Source organism: Aethalodelphis obliquidens, unplaced genomic scaffold (genome assembly GCF_003676395.1).
Source record: "Aethalodelphis obliquidens isolate GAN/ISIS:26980383/991018 unplaced genomic scaffold, ASM367639v1 scaffold47, whole genome shotgun sequence".
Lineage (NCBI taxonomy): Eukaryota > Metazoa > Chordata > Mammalia > Artiodactyla > Delphinidae > Aethalodelphis > Aethalodelphis obliquidens.
The window spans coordinates 150,851-168,121 of NW_020837991.1; the positions used below are offsets into that span (position 1 = coordinate 150,851).

Genomic DNA, 17,271 nt, shown 5'->3' on the forward strand with positions numbered 1-17,271 from the left:
TTCTAATTTTTTAATGTCTTACCAGATTTTGGAAATTTTCTTTGTAAAGACCTTAAGTCTTTGTTAATTTCTATGTATGTTAATAGTTCTTATTGTGAATAGTGTCTTTTTTTGTTTTATTTATTGCTGGAGTAGGGGGACACTTGTTTTTTGTAAATTGTTCTTATATCCAGCATTCTTGCTGAACTCTCATACTGCTTATATATTGTTGATTCCATTAGGTTTTTTGCGTAGACAATCAGTATTGTTTGCAAATATTGACAGTTTTATCTCCTGCCAGTTCTTTTTTTTTAATAAATTTATTTATTTTATTTATTTATTTTTGGCTGTGTTGGGTCTTCATTGCTTTGTGGGCTTTCTCTAGTTGCGACAAGCGGGGGCTACTCTTTGTTGTGGTGCGCAGGCTTCTCATTGCAGTGGCTTCTCTTGTTGCAGAGCACGGGCTGTAGGCTTGTGGCCTTCAGTAGTTGTGGCGCGTGGGCTCAGTAGTTGTGGAGCACAGGCTCAGTAGTTGTGGTACACGGGCTTAGTTGCTCTGTGGCATGTAGGATCTTCCCACACCGGGGCTCAAACCCGTGTCCCCTGCATTGGCAGGCAGATTCTTAACTACTGTGCCACTAGGGAAGCCCCTCCTGCCAGTTCTTATACCTTATATCTTCTTAATGACATGTTAACCGTGTCTCTTTCCTGGCCAGCCCTCTAGTCTGCAGAGGAAGCAGTGGCAATGAGCATGGGTTTCCTGGAGTAGTTTTTAATCCCAAGAGGGTTGCCCCTGAAATTCCTTAATTAAGTGTGATAGTTTTTGGCATAGGTTCTGGATATGTGTCCTTTGTAAAATTAAGACTTTTATTCCTGTTTTTCTAGGAGTCTTTAATTATAAATAAGTATTGAACTTTATCAAGTGCTGTTCTTTATCTGTGAGATAATTCTATAATTCATCACTTTTACTCTAGTACTTTACTGATAGATTTTTTTGATAGTGAATCATCCTTGAATTCCTGAGCTAAACTTCCTTGATCATTCTGTTATTTTTTTACTATAGTATTGGATTGGGTTAGCCTTTTTTAATTGAGAATTTTTAATCTTTATTCTTCGATGAATTACTTTTTCTATCATGTCTTTATCTGGTTTGGGAAGCAGGGTTATATTGGCCTCATAAAATGTTAGACAGCTCTCCCTTTTTCTGTTTTCTACTACAATCTGTATAAGATAGCTAATCCTTCAAACCCTGCTACTAGTCCTGAGGCTTTGGGGGTACTTGGGAACATCTTAAGTTACCATTTCAATTTCTTTTATGATTATTGAATTATTCAAGTATACTGATTGTGTCTTTTTATTCATGGGTCATTTTAAAAATCGAGTAATTTTTTTTTTTTTTTTTTTTTACTTTCTAGCAGTGACAATTAAATTTTGTATGTCTCTCTGTGTGTGTGTGTGTGTGTGTGTGTGTGTGTGTGTGTATGGTTTTAAGTAAATGATTATATATATAAATGTTGTTGGGTAGCTGTTATTTTAAAGACCCTTTGTCAATTGAATATTTGAATGGAATCATAAGTCCAGATTTTGTAGCAAAGCTGATCAAGTATTTTGTTGTTAACTCTTATAACTTAAATGTAAATAAATTCCCTTCCACTAGATGAGTCAGATGCCCGAAGCTGGCTGGAACAACATGTGGTCCGTCAGTACTGGACAGTCAGGTCCTCGAGGTTTCCTCATAGTTTACATTTGCACTCCAATCTAGCTGCTGTCTGGTAAGAAGCTATTTTCCATTTCATGTGTTGATAGAGGAAACTTGGATGTTTTAATATTTGGTTTTGAATTGTGACTTAAATCAAATGCTTTCTTGAACTTTTTTTTAACAGTTTTCAAAATTGAAGTATTGAATTTAACAGTGTTGTGTTAGTTTCAGGTATACAGCAAAGTGATTGTTATACATACATACATTTATATATGTGTGTGTGTGTGTATATAATCCTTTTTCAGATTGTTTTCCATTATGAGTTATTACAAGATGTTTAATATAGTTGCTTATCCTATACAGTAGGTCCTTGTTGTTTACCTGTTTTATATGTAGTAGGGTGTATATGTTAATCCCAAACTCCTAATTTATCTCTCCCCCCGTCTGCTATCCCCTTTGGTAGCAGTTTCTATTCTATGCCTATGAGTGCAATTATGTCTTATAAATAAGTTCATTTCTATCATTTTTTTAGATTCCACATATAAGTGATATCATGTGATATTTGCCTTTCACTGTCTGACTTATTTCACTTAGTATGATAATCTCTAGGTCCATCCATGTTGCTGCAAATGGCAGTGTTTCATTCTTTTTGTGGCTGAGTAATATTCCATTGTGTGTATATGTGTGTGTGTGTGTACCACATCTTCTTTATCCATTCATCTGTCCATCTTTTGATGTACATGTAGGTTGATTCCATGTCTTATCTATTGTAAATAGTGCTGCTATGAACATTGGGGCTCTGTTTTTAGTTTTTTAAGGAACCTCTGCATTGTTCTCCATAGTGGCTGCACCAATTTACATTCCCACCAGCAGGGGAGGAGGGTTCCTTTTTCTCCAAATCCTCTCCAGCATTTATTATTTGTAGACTTTTTTTTTTTTTTTTGTAGGATGCGGGCCTCTCACTGTTGTGGCCTCTCCCGTTGCGGAGCACAGGCTCCGGACGCACAGGCTCAGCAGCCATGGCTCACGGGCCCAGCCGCTCCGCGGCATGTGGGATCTTCCGGGACCGGGGCACGAACCCATGTCCCCTACATTGGCAGGCGGACTCTCAACCACTGCGCCACCAGGGAAGCCCTATTTGTAGACTTTTTAATGATGGCTATTCTGACTGGTATGAGGTGATACCTCATTGTAGTTTTGATTTGCATTTCTCTAATAATTAGTGTACTGAGCATTTTTTCATGTGCCTGTTGGCCACTTGTATGTCTTTGGAGAAGTGTCTTTAGGTTTTCTACCCATTTTTTGATTGGGTTGTTTGTTTTTTTTCAAATTAAGCTGTATGAGCTGTTTATATATTTTGGAAATTAATCCCTTGTCATTTGCATCATTTGCAAATATTTTCTCCTTGTCAGTAGGTTGTCTTTTTGATTTGCTTATGGTTTCCTTTACTGTACAAAAACTTTTGAATTTAATTAGGTCCCATTTGTTTATGTTTCTCTTTATTTCCATTACTCTAGGAGACGGATCCAAAAAAATATTGCTGCGATTTATGTCAAAGAGTTTTCTGCCTATATTTACCTCTAGGAGTTTTATAGTGTCCAGTTTTATATTTAGGTCTTTAATCCATTTTGAGTTTATTTGTATATATGGTGTTAGAGTCTGTTCTAATTTCATTCTTTTACATGTAGCTGTCCAGTTTTCCCAGCACCAGTTATTGAAGCGACTGTTTTTCTCCATTGCATATTCTTGCCTCCTTTGTTGTAGATTAATTAACCATGAGTGTGTGGGTTTATTTCTGGGCTTTCTATCCTGTTCCATTGATCTATGTGTCTGTTTTTGTGCCAGTACCATACTGTATTAATTATTGTAATTTTGTAATATAGTCTGAAGTCAGGGAGCCTGATTCCTCCACCTTCATTTTTCTTTCTCAAGATTGTTTTGGCTATTCAAGGTCTTTTGTGTCTCCATACACATTTAAAATTTTCTTGTTCTGGTTCTGTGAAAAATGCCATTGGTAATTCGATAGGGATTGCATTCTGTAGATTGCCTTAGGTAGTATGGTCATTTTAACAGTATTGATTCTTCCAATCCAAGAATACGGTATATCTTTCCAGCTGTTTGTATCCTCTTCAGTTTCTTTCATCAGTGTCTTACAGTTTTTGGAGTACAGGTCTTTGCCTCCTTAGGTAGGTTTATTCCGAGGTATTTTATTCTTTTTGATGCAATGGTAAATGGGATTGTTTCTTTAATTTCTCTTTCTGATATTTCATTGTTAGTGTATAGAAATACAACAGATTTCTATATATTAATTTTGTATCCAGCAACTTTACTGAATTCATTGATAAGCTCTAGTTGTTTTCTGGTAGCGTCTTTAGGATTTTCTTATATATATTATCATGTCATCTGCAAACAGTGACAGTTTTACTTCTTTTCCAATTTGGATTCCTTTTATTTCTTTTTCTTCTCTGATGCTGTGGCTAGGACTTCCAAAATTATGTTGAATAAATGTGGCAAGAGTGGGCATCCTTGTCTTGTGTCTAATGTTAGAGGAAGTGCTTTTGCCTTTGAGTATGATGTTAGCTGGGCTTATCGTATATGGCCTTTATTATGTTGAGGTATGTTCCCTCCACACCCATTTTTTTTAGAGTTTTTATCATAAATGGATGTTGAATTTTGTCAAAAGCTTTTTCTGCATCTATTGAGATGGTCATGTAATTTTTATTCTTCAATTTATTAATGTGATGTATCACATTGATTTGCAAATGTTGAATCATCCTTGCATCCCTGGGATAAACCCCACTTGATCATGGTATATGATCCTTTTAATGTATTGTTCAAGTCAGTTTGCTAGTATTTTGCTGAGGACTTTTGCATCTGTGTTCATCAGTGATATTGGCCTGTAATTTTCTTTTTTTGTGATATCTTTGTCTGGTTTTGGTATCAGGGTGATGGTGGCCTCGTAGAATGAGGTCAGAAGTGTTCCTTCCTCTGCAATTTTTTGGAATAGTTTCAGAAGGATACGTGTTAACTCTTGTCTAAACGTTTGGTAGACTTCACCTGTGAAGCCGTCTGGTCCTGGACTTTTGTTCGTTGGAATTTTTTTTGATTACTGATCCAATTTAATTACTGGAAATTGATCTGTTCATATTTTCTATTTCTTCCTGATTCAGTCTTGGGAGATTGTACATTCCCAGGAATTTGTCCATTTCTTCTAGGTTGTTCATTTTATTAGGCGTACAGTTGCTCGTGGTAGTCTCTTGTGACCCTTTGTATTTCTGTGGTGTCAGTTGTAACTTCTTATTCATTTCTGATTTTATTGATTTGGGCCTTCTCTCTCTTTTTTTCTTTTTTTTTTTTGATGAGTCTGATAAGCAAATTACCAAATTTGTTTATCTTTTCAAGGAACCAGTTCTTAGTTTCATTGATCTTTTCTATTATGTTTTTGTCTCTATTTCATTTACTTCCACTGTGGAGCTTTATGATTTTTCCTTTTACTAATTTTGGGTTTTATTTGTTCTTCTTTGAGTTAGGTTTGTATCACTATAAACATCCCTCTTAGAACTGGTTTTGCTGTGTCCAGTAGATTTGGATCGTTGTTTCCACTTTCATTTGTCTCCAGGTATTTTTTTATTTCCTCTTTGATTTCATCAGTGAGCTGTTGCAGACTGTGGTTTTCTTGCTTCTGGTGTCTGCCCCCTGGTGGGTAAGACTGGTCCAGGGGCTTCTTCAGGCTTCCTGCAGGAGGTACTGGTGCCTGCCCACTGATGTGTGAAGCTGGGTCTTGTCCCTCTTGTGTGCAGGGTTGTATCTGCGGGCATGTGTAGGGGTGGCTGTGGGCTCAGGAAGTCTAGGCAGCCTGTCTGCTGAGGCGAGGGGCTGTGTCCCTGCCCAGTTTGTTTCACCTGTGGCATCCCCACACTGGAGCCTAGAGCCTACTGGGTGGGACCAGGTCTTGGTGCCAAGAGGTCAGCCTCCATGAGAGCTCACACAGGTGAATGCTCCCTGATATAGCCACCACCAGTGTCTTTGTCCCCAGGATGAGTCACCAGCCATCCCCCACCTCCCCAGGAAACCCTCCAAGACCAGCAGGTAGGTCTGGCCCGGGCTTCTATCATATTGCTGCCTTTGCCCTCAGTCTCGGTGCTCATGAGATTTTGTTTGTGCCCTTAAGAGTGGAGTCTCTATTTCCTTCCATCCTGTGGAGCTCCTGCAGTCAAGCCCCACTGGCCTTCAGAGCCAAATGCTCTGGGGGCTCCTCTTCCCGGTGCCAGACCCCCCAGACTAGGGCATGCCTCACGTGTGGGAGAACCTCTGTAATATAATTATTCTCCGGTTTGTGGGTCACCCACCTGGGGAGTATCAGATTTGATTATATCATGAGTCTGCCTCTCCTACCTGTCTTGTTGTGGTTCCTTCTTTAATATTTTCTGGTATGTTTCAGTGTTTTTTATCAGTTTTTCTTTCCACAGTTAGTTGTAATTTTTCTGTGCTCATGAGAGGATGTGAGCTTAGGGTCCTTCTACTCTGCCATCTTGGCCGCTCTCCTCAGTCACTTATTCTTCATAACACTTTGCACTTGCCACTTAACCTGTGATCAGTTCCTCATCGAACTAGCTCCGTTTGCCTGATGAGCAGCAAGCCAAATGCTGAAACTCCAAGGTTTGCAGCAGAAAGGGTTTATTCACAAGGCAGCCAAGTGAGAAGGGAAAACAAATCTCAAATCTGCTTTTCCTTGAAATTTTTAACAATTCCAATTAAGCAGGGTTTTTTTTGTTGTTTGTTTCTTTGTTTGCGCTACGCGGGCCTCTCACCGTTGTGGCCTCTCCCATTGCGGAGCACAGGCTCCGGACGCGCAGGCTCAGCGGCCGTGGCTCACGGGCCCAGCCGCTCCGCGGCATGTGGGATCTTCCTGGACCGGGGCATGAACCTGTGTCCCCTGCATCGGCAGGCGGACTCTCAACCACTGCGCCACCAGGGAAGCCCTAAGCAGTTTTGTTATTTAATTATTATTTTTAAAGTGAAATTATTTAACTATAATCTGTCTTTTGATTTGTTATTTTCAAAGTGAATGGATTGGTTTATATTAGGCCATTTATTTGATTTCTGTTTTAGTGTACTTACTGCAAAAATAGTTACTATTTTTCCAAAACAACAATACATAGTTTTAAATATTTGCCTAAGTCGACAGTAAACTTAAAATTGCTCTGAAAGTGCTTCTCTGAGAGTATTTCAGTTGACTTGTGAAAATGAATATGGGAGGAAATTTAAAGTATGTATTATGTTTATTTGCTTATCAATTACTGGTTTAATTACCACTAAATTACACATATTCTTTGAGACTTCTACTTTTACTTAATGAGAAATCTTTTCATTGACATTTGATGTTTGTTATCTAATAGGGACCAACACTTGTATACCAGTGACCCATTATATGTTCCAGATGACAGAGTTTTTGTTACTGAAACGCAGGTTATTCGGGAAACCCTGTGGTAAGACCTGTTAACCTAATTCATAGTCTAAAGACTTTATTAATGAGAAGCAGAATTTTGGTTTTCTGAAGAAAGGTGTTTGAGGGTTTTTCACATGCATATTCGAAATAGACCATTAGGTATGAACCCAAATCAGGTCCCTGTCGACACCTAAATTTGGATTGGGAGACTCAGTAAGCCCAAACTTTAGAGTCGACCATGGAGATTTTGGTATATTTACCTCTTTTCCATTTAAATACTGTCATATATGATTTAACCAAGATTAGACTATCACTTTTTAAATATCTGAATTCAAGTTAAGGTTTCTAATTTTCTGCTTACTGCTTTTTAGGCAGAGCACATCAGTGAGAGTTACCTGTGCCCTGTACCTAGGAACCAGGAATCTCAGAATTTAGACTGTGTTCATACAAAAATGAAGATGAAGAATGTAACATGTAGTGCTGTTACTACTGAGATTTCCAGTTTCTGGTTCTCTCTGCCATAAAATATAATACTGACATGCTTAAAAGTGGGAAGATCTGTTTGGACCATCATGTATGTGAGGAAATGTTTTGACAATACTGTTTTGTACTTTCTTAAAGATGATATTGAAATAATCAGTCTTAAAGTAATCAGATAAAAAGACTGATGTCTTGTTTTCTAATTATCTGACCTGTTTGTCCTCCCTTACCCTCCCCTTCTGAATCTTTTATTAAAATTTCTTAGGCATTACTGTAGTGTATATTTTTCTAAACTTAAAGTACATTCATCTTTTTATTTCAGGTTACTTTCAGGGGTAAAAAAGCTCTTTATATTTCAGCTGATAGATGGAAAGGTAACTGTGAGGAACAACATTATAGTAACTCATTTGACAATTGTAAGTTATTTGTATTTATTGTAATTAAAATTAAATAATAAGATTTATGTAAATCATGGTTATGTAACTTTAGAACATTTTGCAAAATTAAAATTAACTATTAAATATATTTAAGTTCCAAAAGGCAAAATTAAGTGTGTATTTTTATAGTGCTTAGAGAATTCTTTTATATTGTTTGTGGTGTTCATATTTAGTTCTGATTTGTATTTTCTGTCATTCTTTATTGGGAAAGCTGTCTACTGTAATTTTTTTGCCTACAGTACATTTACCTTATATTTATGTGTTTTTAAAAAGTGTAAGCCACAGTTCTATATTTTATAAAAATTAATGCTTACACTGTTTCCTCTGAATGTAAAACTAAATACTCGTTTTACTTTGTCTTTTACTAAGCATACTGTTTAAAAAAGTCACAAAAGAAATATTTTACAGTGAGGGGATATTAATTAGAATGCCTACAGAAGACTGACTTTAAATCATTCTGGTTTGCTTCTGTTGTAGAGCTGTTTACGATCAGTGCTAGAACAAATAGCAGCATATGGCCAGGTTGTGTTTCGACTCCAGGAGTTTATTGATGAAATCATGGGGCACAGCTCTGAAAGCATGTTACCTGGAAATGGTTCCGTTCCTAAGAAGTCGACAGAAGCACCTTTTAGAACATACCAGGCTTTCATGTGGGCCCTGTACAAATACTTCATTAGTTTCAAAGAGGAACTTACAGAAATTGAGAAGTGCATCATCAATAATGGTATTTAAATATTCTTCCCTTTTATGCATAACACATGTAACTCATATTTTGAATGCCATTTAGGTTAATAATTAATATAAGATTTTAAAATTACATGGCAAATAAGTAATTCTCCTGGATACACTCATTTTTTTAAATTATTTTAAATTTGTATTTTTAAGCCATTCATATCTCTAAAAATCCAAGCAGTATAGAAAGATTTACAGTGAAATTTTTTCCTGCTGCGTTAGTTCCCCAGCCCAGAGACAACCAACTGATCTATTTCTTGTACATCCTTCCAGAAATAATTTAGACATGTGCAAGCAACATGTATTCATATACACATGCCTAGTAGTCTTTTAACTGCTCTCTTCAAATTGCTTTCTAATTTAAATTTTGAGGAATATACCATACAAGTATTTAAAGAGCCTCCTCGTTCTTTTTTACATATTGAGCATCTTATTGTATGGATGTATCATAGACCAGTCCCCTTTTGATGGACATTTGGGCTGTACCTGATCTTTTCCTGTTGGCAACAGTGCTGCAGTGATAACCACTTACATATAAGTAATTGTACACATGTGCACCAAGTTAGCTATAGCACAAATTCTTAAGAGTGGAATTGCTAAGTCTAAGAGTATGTGATGGCATATGTGATTTTAGTAGATATTGCCACATCGTTCTCTACGGAGGTACAGATAAATAACTTTACACCCTTGCCAGCAATATATATGAGTACCCGTTTGTTCCCAGTCTTGCTAGCAGTGTGTTATCAAACTTTTGGGTCTTCATCAATATGACAGGTGAAAATGGTAACCCAGTGCATGCAGGTTTTCCCCCTTAACTTTTATTTACAACTAATGCAAAAAATAGTGCATTGAAGTCCCATGTTCCCATCACCCAGCATCCTCCAGTGTTGACACCTATAGGACGTTATCAAAACTAGGAAATTGACATTGGCATAGTACATTAACTAATCTGCAGGTCTGACATGGGTTTCACCAGTTTTGCAGGGCCTTGTTTTTTTGCAAGGAGGTAAGCAGTATCTTTCTGCCGTTCTTTTACATTTTATCACATGTGTAGATCTCTATGACCACCTCCATATTTAAGGTTCAGAGCTGTGCCATCCTGACGAAGGGACTTGATCTTGTTACCTTTAGTAGTCACCCTCTCCGCCTCCCCTCACTAAAACAGGAGCCCATTGTAGTCTGTTTTGTATTTGCCCAGAGTAGTTTTATTCTGCATTCATTTTTCATAAGTTTGGTTGAGTATCTTTCTGTATGTTTAAGAATTGCTTGAATTTCCTTTTCCATGAATTGTCACTTCCTTTATTCATTATTTTTCTGCTGAGTTGTCTTTTCCTTCTTTAGGGGGTTCTTTTTTGGGGGAAATCAGTTCCTTGTAACATGAGATTAAAACCTGCCATCCTGGGCTTCCCTGGTGGCACAGTGGTTGAGAGTCCGCCTGCCGATGCAGGGGACACAGGTTCGTGCCCCGGTCCGGGAAGATCCCACATGCCGCAGAGCGGCTGGGCCCGTGAGCCATGGCCACTGAGCCTGCGCATCCGGAGCCTGTCCTCCGCAACGGGGGAGGCCACAACAGTGAGGGGCCCACGTACTGAAAAAAAAAACAAAAAACCAATAAAAAACCTGCCACCCTCCAGTTTGCCATGCCTTTCCATAAGTAGGTTAGCATTTATATCACATTTTGAATGCAGATATTTTTCCTTGCTAATAAGTTTGATTTCTTGATATTTGCAGATACTACAATAACTCTTGCAATAGTGGTGGACAAGTTGTCACCTCGATTGGCTCAGCTCAAGGTTCTGCACAAAGTGTTTAGTACTGGAGTAGCAGAAGTTCCACCTGACACTCGAAATGTTGTTCGAGCATCTCACCTGCTCAACACCCTGTACAAAGCCATCCTTGAATATGACAATGTTGGAGAAGCCTCTGAGCAAACTGTATGTGGGGATCCTTGTCTAGTCCACCGTGTGTGACTAATTCTGCTCAGCCATAGGAGTGGTCAATAGCCTGTCATAGATATTTGTAAAAATAGTATGTCAGACAGTTGTTGTGAGTTTTCAAATTAGATTCTAAATTTGAGGCTGCAGGAAACTAGCTTTTCATCTATAATTGCCAAGCTCACCAGATGGATGAGGCAAGAATAAAACAAAACATAAAAGCAAGATGTGAAAAATACCTAGCTGATTTTTATAGATATTTGTAATAACTCTTTCTTAAATAAAAATACAGATCTATTATATGAGGTATCTAGAGTAGTCAAATTCATAGAAACAGAGAAGAGAATGGTGGTTACCAGGGACCGGGGGAGAGGAGAAAATGGGATAGGTAATGGGTACAGAGTTTCAGTTTTGTAGCCTGAAAAAGGTTTAGGAGGTCTGTTTTCATAACAATATGAATACATTTAACACTACCAAACTGTACACTTTAAAATGGTTAAGACAGTGTAGTTTATATTATGTATTTTTTTACCACAATTTTAAAAAATACAAATCTAGACTTTAATCTAGAAAGCCTCATGTTTCTTTGGGCACATAATCTAGGTGTTTTGCCTAGTTTGTTGGTGTGACTCTTTTTCCTCACCATTTTGATACTGCATTTCAATAAAAAGTTGATTTCTTTCAGCTCTGTAATTTCTTTTTATTAGGAACTATAGTAGAACAGAATCACTTCCTTGTTAATGGACATTTTGCTAATAGCACTATTTGGATAGGATAACCATATACCAGTTTGGACTGTCCAGTTTAGACCTGTTGTCCCTGGGTAACTTTCACTCCTAAGAGGGTCCTGCTATGGACAATATGGTCTTCTCATATTTAGGTGAGGTTTTTCATAAGGATTTTATAGCATATGGTTAGGATTTTTAATTTCTTACTTTGTTTCAAAAAACATAGAAATTGGATCACTTTTTAAAAGGTGCTTCAGAAACGCTCGAACCTCATTTAATCCAGAGACGAGGGAGTTCTGAGAATGGATGTGCGTGCTGCACTGTCTCCTCAGGTCTCCTTGCTGTTCTCGCTCTGGGTGGAGACCGTGCGGCCCTACCTGCAGACTGTAGATGAGTGGATCGTGCATGGGCACCTGTGCGACTGTGCCCGGGAGTTCATCATCCAGAGGTGAGGGAGGCACAGCAGGAGCTGGCTTTACCTCTCTTCTCCCATGTGGAGATCGTACAGTTCTGTTAGCTTCACCTGATCCATAGGCAGGTTCTTTTGCATTTTTATAGAAGACATCAGGTACCAGTGCAAAAATATTTTTCCAAGTTTTATGTCAATCACAGCTTTGCTTATTAGCAAATTATATTTTTGAGTGATAGTGTGTTTTGGGCTGCCTGGTATGGTGAAAGGCACACTGAGTCCCTTAAAATGAATTAGGTGATGTCAGATGGCTTCATTAAAGGGAACCAATGGGAATAAATTATCTATGAGACAAAAGGTGTGAAAATATTACAGAATATGCCTCTAATATATTTATTTCTCCTAATTGGCTGCTCTTTTTACCTTTTTAGTATAATATTTAATAAAACAATTAAGGAAAATCTTGATCATCATAAAATCTATGATGATTCCCCTTCACTTAATTGATTTTTCTGAACAGAATCATGGAAACTGCAATGTAGAACTATTTGCACTCTCTTAACTCAGTCTTAAGTTCTGCACTCTGTACAGATACATGTTTTTTGTTTTGTTTTGTTTTAATTTATTTACTTATTTTATTTTTGGCTGCGTTGCTGCATGAGAGCTTTCTCTAGTTGTGACGAGTGGGGCCTACTCTTCGTTGCAGTGCATGGGCTTCTCATTGCGGCGGCTTCTCTTGTTGCAGAGCACGGGCTCTAGGCATGCGAGCTTCAGTAGTTGTGGCTCGCGGGCTCTAGAGCACAGGCTCAGTAGTTGTGGTGCATGGGCTTAGTTGCTCCACAGCATGTGGGATCTTCCCAGACCAGGGCTCGAACCCTTGTACCCTGCATTGGCAGGCAGATTCTTAACCACTGCACCACCAGGGAAGTCCCTGGATACATGTTTTTATTGATAGCTATCCGTTTAACTCATCAGGGAGAGTAACTTAGAGCTACAGAAAGGTAACCCTGTTTACACAGTGCTCATATAAAAAAACTGGCCTTTCTTTAGCTGAATCTTGGGTCTCATTATGTCTTGTTTCTTCTGTTGCACATGAGGATTTTTGTAAAAACAGGATTCTGACTATCCTTAGGGGGTGACGAGTACACCTTGTTTCATTGTTAAAATAGTCCAGTGGAAATAGTTGTGGAAAAAAAGATGTGGAATTCTGGAGTTTACTTTCAGAGGAGATGGGTAAACTTTTATTCTACCTTTAAAGAGAACCAAATTAATCATATTTTGTTTAATTCCAATTCAGGAAACTTTCTGCATAGTTAGATTTTACCTATGCCATTCAGAGTATTTGTCCACTTTTCTGTGTTAAGCTGAAGTCAGGTAAAAACATCTGTCCCATTTTACCTAAAGATTGCATTGTTTTACTAATAATTGATATTACTGTGTTTTGGAATGTTTGGACAACATGCCTAAGCTAGAATAGATATACTGTTGTTTTTAAGGAAGAGAAGTTAAAGTTTAAAATTCTTTTGAATCCCTATAGAAACAAGAATGTTCCGGTAAATCACAGAGACTTTTGGTATGCAACTTACACGCTATACAGTGTATCGGAAAAGACAGAAAACGAAGAAAAAATGAGTGATAACGCTAGTGCGAGTTCTGGCAGTGATCAAGGGCCCTCCAGCAGGCAGCACACCATGGTGTCCTTCCTGAAACCCGTCCTTAAGCAGATCATAATGGCTGGCAAGTCAATGCAGCTGCTGAAGAACCTGCAATGCATGGAGAGCACCACGTGCCAAGCCACAGCCAGAGGTAACCCCTTAGTGGTGGAGCAGCTGCTCCAATCTTCACGCTTGCCATTCTGAGATATGACATTATTTTGCAGTTTGAAAATTATCAAAGCCTTTTATTTTCATGGAACTGATCACCATGATCAAATTGATAGATCATGCTGCTCTGACTGAAAAAAGATTGTCCTCGTTGGAAACTTTTATCACGGTGTTTGAAAGGCAGTGATAATACGTTCCACATGCATTTTACTTACTCTTGATGCCTTAGAACTGGTCCTTTAACAATAATTCTCTGGTATTTCTTAATGCAGAGCAGCATTTGGCACCTGAGGACATGAACTCTGGCAGATAGGAATTTGTTGGTGAGCGGTTCAGACTTGATCATAGGTTTTGAGAAAATCTTGATATAATTTCTGGTCTTTTTGGATGTAATTTAAGCAATATACTTAAGGTTTTATCAACTGTCTAAAAAGGCTTTGAGAGGTATAGATGTGACCTTAGTTGTTTTGTTTGTAAATCATCTTAATGTTACGTTAATTAGTTTAAATTATTATATCTACTTTAAGTAATATTTTCACTTTGTGGAATGTTTCCTTTTTAACTGAATAATAAAACGTAAAGAACTTTCCAGGGCCACTGTTCAAAGTGTTTTTCCCAATGTAATTATGACTCCTATTAGTGTTATCATAGTGCTATCTAGTATAATGGTAACTTTACTTTCAGGCTTCCTGCTTAAGCTGTTACTCTGTTCAGAAAAAAAACTAGCTTATACTTTGAATGTTTAACCATGAACTTTGCAATTGTCTAACAGAGGTTATAAAAATGTTTAGTTGTACTAAGGGTACTATACTGTAAGGGTAACAAAACAGGGATAGACCTTCATAGGCCAAAGGAAAAATACCAGGCTATAATATATTTAGATAAGTTTACTTAATATTTCTTAATGTTAGTTATTTACTAGAACATAATGCACCTTACACATTTCTTTATGTTTCAGATGCAGAAAGAAAAAGTCTATATACCCTGTTTCTGGAGTCTGTGCAGTCTCGTCTTCGACACGGAGAAGACTCCACTGCGCAGGCCCTCACTGAGCAGCAGGCCACCAGAGAGACCCTCATTAAGATGCAGTCCATTGCCGAGAGGCATCTTGAACTGGATGATGTTCATGATCCGCTGCTGGCGATTAATTTTGCAAGGTGATACGCACCTGCAGGATTTTCAATGATTGAAATGGCAGAATCTGTGCTGCAATATTTAGTAACTGTTTATCTCTGCCAGGTAGGGCTTTCCAGCCTTAAAAATAGAAACCTTTGTAGCCTCTCCTTTCTAATGAATGAAATACAAGAATATATTGCATTCACTTATTTCAGATACATAACTTAGCCTCTTTATTATTTGTGAAAGTCCACAGATTATCATGAGCCCTAGGCCCATTGGCAGCGCTGTCACTCATACAGAAGACGCTCATGGAAGTTAGGGGTCCTGGGACATGTTGAGTCAGACCCTCCCAATGTATCTTGGCCCTTAGGGGCTTTTAGATAATTGCCCCAATGAAATAAATTATTAATACCCACACAATACCCTGTTTATTGTCTAATGGCCGTCATTCACTACTTTCAACCCTAAGGGCTAGAAAGACCTACTCAGTACTTGATCTTTTAGGCAGAAGCAACTCTGTGAAGGTCTGCTTCACACAAAGAATACTTTGAGGAAAAAGATTTTTATTTCTGTAATAGTTGGTAATTTTACGACTAAAGGTAAATATGGGACTCCAGAGTTTTGATTTAAGAGAATTCTGTTGAGATGAATGAATAAAGAACATGTGGTGTATATGTATACAGTGGAATACTACTCAGTCATTAAAAAGAATGAAATTCTGCCATTTGCAGCAATATGGATGGACTTAGAGGGTATTATGCTTAGTGAAGTAAGTCAGATGGAGAAAAACAAATAATGTATGATATCACTTATATGGGAAATCTAAAAAATACAGGGCTTCCCTGGTGGGTCAGTGGTTAAGAATCCGCCTGCCAATGCAGGGGACACGGGTTTATTCCCTGGTCCAGGAAGATCCCACATGCTGCGGAGCAGCTAAGCCCATGAGCCACAACTACTGAGCACGTGTGCCACAGCTTCTGAAGCCCACGTGCCTAGAGCCCACACTCTGCAACAAGAGAAGCCACCGCAATGAGAAGCCTGTGCACCGCAATGAAGAGTAGCACCTGCTTGCCACAACTAGAGAAAGCCCACGCACAGCAACGAAGACCCAACGCAGCCAAAAAATAAATTTTAAAAATAAAAAATACAAGAAACTGGTGAATATGACAAAAAAGAAACAGACTGACAGATACAAAGAACAAAATATTGGTTTACCAGTAGGGAGAGGGAAGGGGGAGGGGCGAGATAGGGGTGAGGAATTAAGAGATAACAAATTACTATGTATAAAATAAATAAGCTACAAGGATATATTGTACAGCACAGGGAATATGCCAATATTTTATAATAACTATATAACCTTTAAAAATTGTGAATCACTATGTTGTACACCTGAAACTTATATAATATTGTAAATCAGCTGTACGTCCATTAAAAGACAAAAAAAGAATTGATGTCTTTTTTTAAAAAGAGAATTCTGTTGACAGCAACTCTTACAAAGAAGACTCATATTTTTATATTAAAGGTTGTATTTGGAACAGAGTGACTTTCACGAGAAGTTTGCTGGTGGAGACATATGTGTGGATAGATCATCAGAATCTGTGACTTGCCAGACTTTTGAATTAACGCTGAGATCTTGCCTCTATCCTCATATTGACAAACAGTATCTAGATTGCTGTGGAAACCTCATGCGAACTCTAAAAAAAGATTACAGGTATGAGGAGTGGTTTCATTTGGGAGGTAGTTGGTAGTTTATTGTACTTTAAGAATAGCTGAAGTTATTTTTAAACCTAGATTTCAAGCTAATTTTTATTAGAGTAGGGAATGGTTAGGCAATAAACAATTTTCTTTTGAGAAGATCAGTAGACCATCAGTGTTTTCCTAACTTTATTGTGAAATTTGTTTCTGAGAATTTATCCCAAATGAAATACAGAAAAAGCTTGTTACACAAAAATGCTTGTCACGAAGTTTGCTATCAGAGAAAAAACATGAAATTACTTACTAATGGATGACTAGTTCTTTAAATTGTGGCATATCCATAAATATGCACATCCATATTAAAATATGGCATATTCATTTACATGTATGAACTTCGTAAAGTTCATACAAATTATGTTTATACAGAGTTTTAAATAATGTAAAGTTTCTTAAATCTTAAAAAATAGGATATATATTATAGTAGGAACTATTTTTTTAGTGCATGGAAAAAAGACTGGGAAGAAATACCCTAAATATTAACAGTGGAAATTCATCATGAATAGATTTGGATTAACTTTTTTTATTATACTTTTGTGACTGCCAAATTTTCTTCAATGTTATAGAAAAATAACTTCTTTCTGATTATTAAAAGTAAACCATATGCTGTTTTTATTATTTTTGAAAATCTTTAAGATGTATTAGTATTTCTAATTTTAGTAAATGTACAGTGTAAACGCGTTTCACTAAAAATGATACCTGATCCTGATCTAGAATCCTATCTTATGAG

At 37.5% G+C, this 17,271-nt stretch overlaps 1 protein-coding gene across 5 annotated transcripts in view; it reads left to right on the forward strand.

The window, feature by feature from the left end:
- Positions 1–17,271, forward strand: part of TUBGCP5 (tubulin gamma complex component 5) — a 55,477-nt gene that overhangs the window by 25,096 nt on the left and 13,110 nt on the right. For all 5 annotated transcript variants that reach the window (XM_027082448.1, XM_027082444.1, XM_027082446.1 and 2 more), the window contains 9 exons: positions 1,637–1,751; positions 7,078–7,167; positions 7,930–8,023; positions 8,522–8,768; positions 10,508–10,710; positions 11,771–11,886; positions 13,385–13,653; positions 14,629–14,827; positions 16,312–16,500. In XM_027082448.1, coding sequence (XP_026938249.1) covers positions 1,637–1,751; positions 7,078–7,167; positions 7,930–8,023; positions 8,522–8,768; positions 10,508–10,710; positions 11,771–11,886; positions 13,385–13,653; positions 14,629–14,827; positions 16,312–16,500 — 1,522 coding nt within the window. The remainder of the gene's footprint in view (positions 1–1,636; positions 1,752–7,077; positions 7,168–7,929; positions 8,024–8,521; positions 8,769–10,507; positions 10,711–11,770; positions 11,887–13,384; positions 13,654–14,628; positions 14,828–16,311; positions 16,501–17,271) is intronic.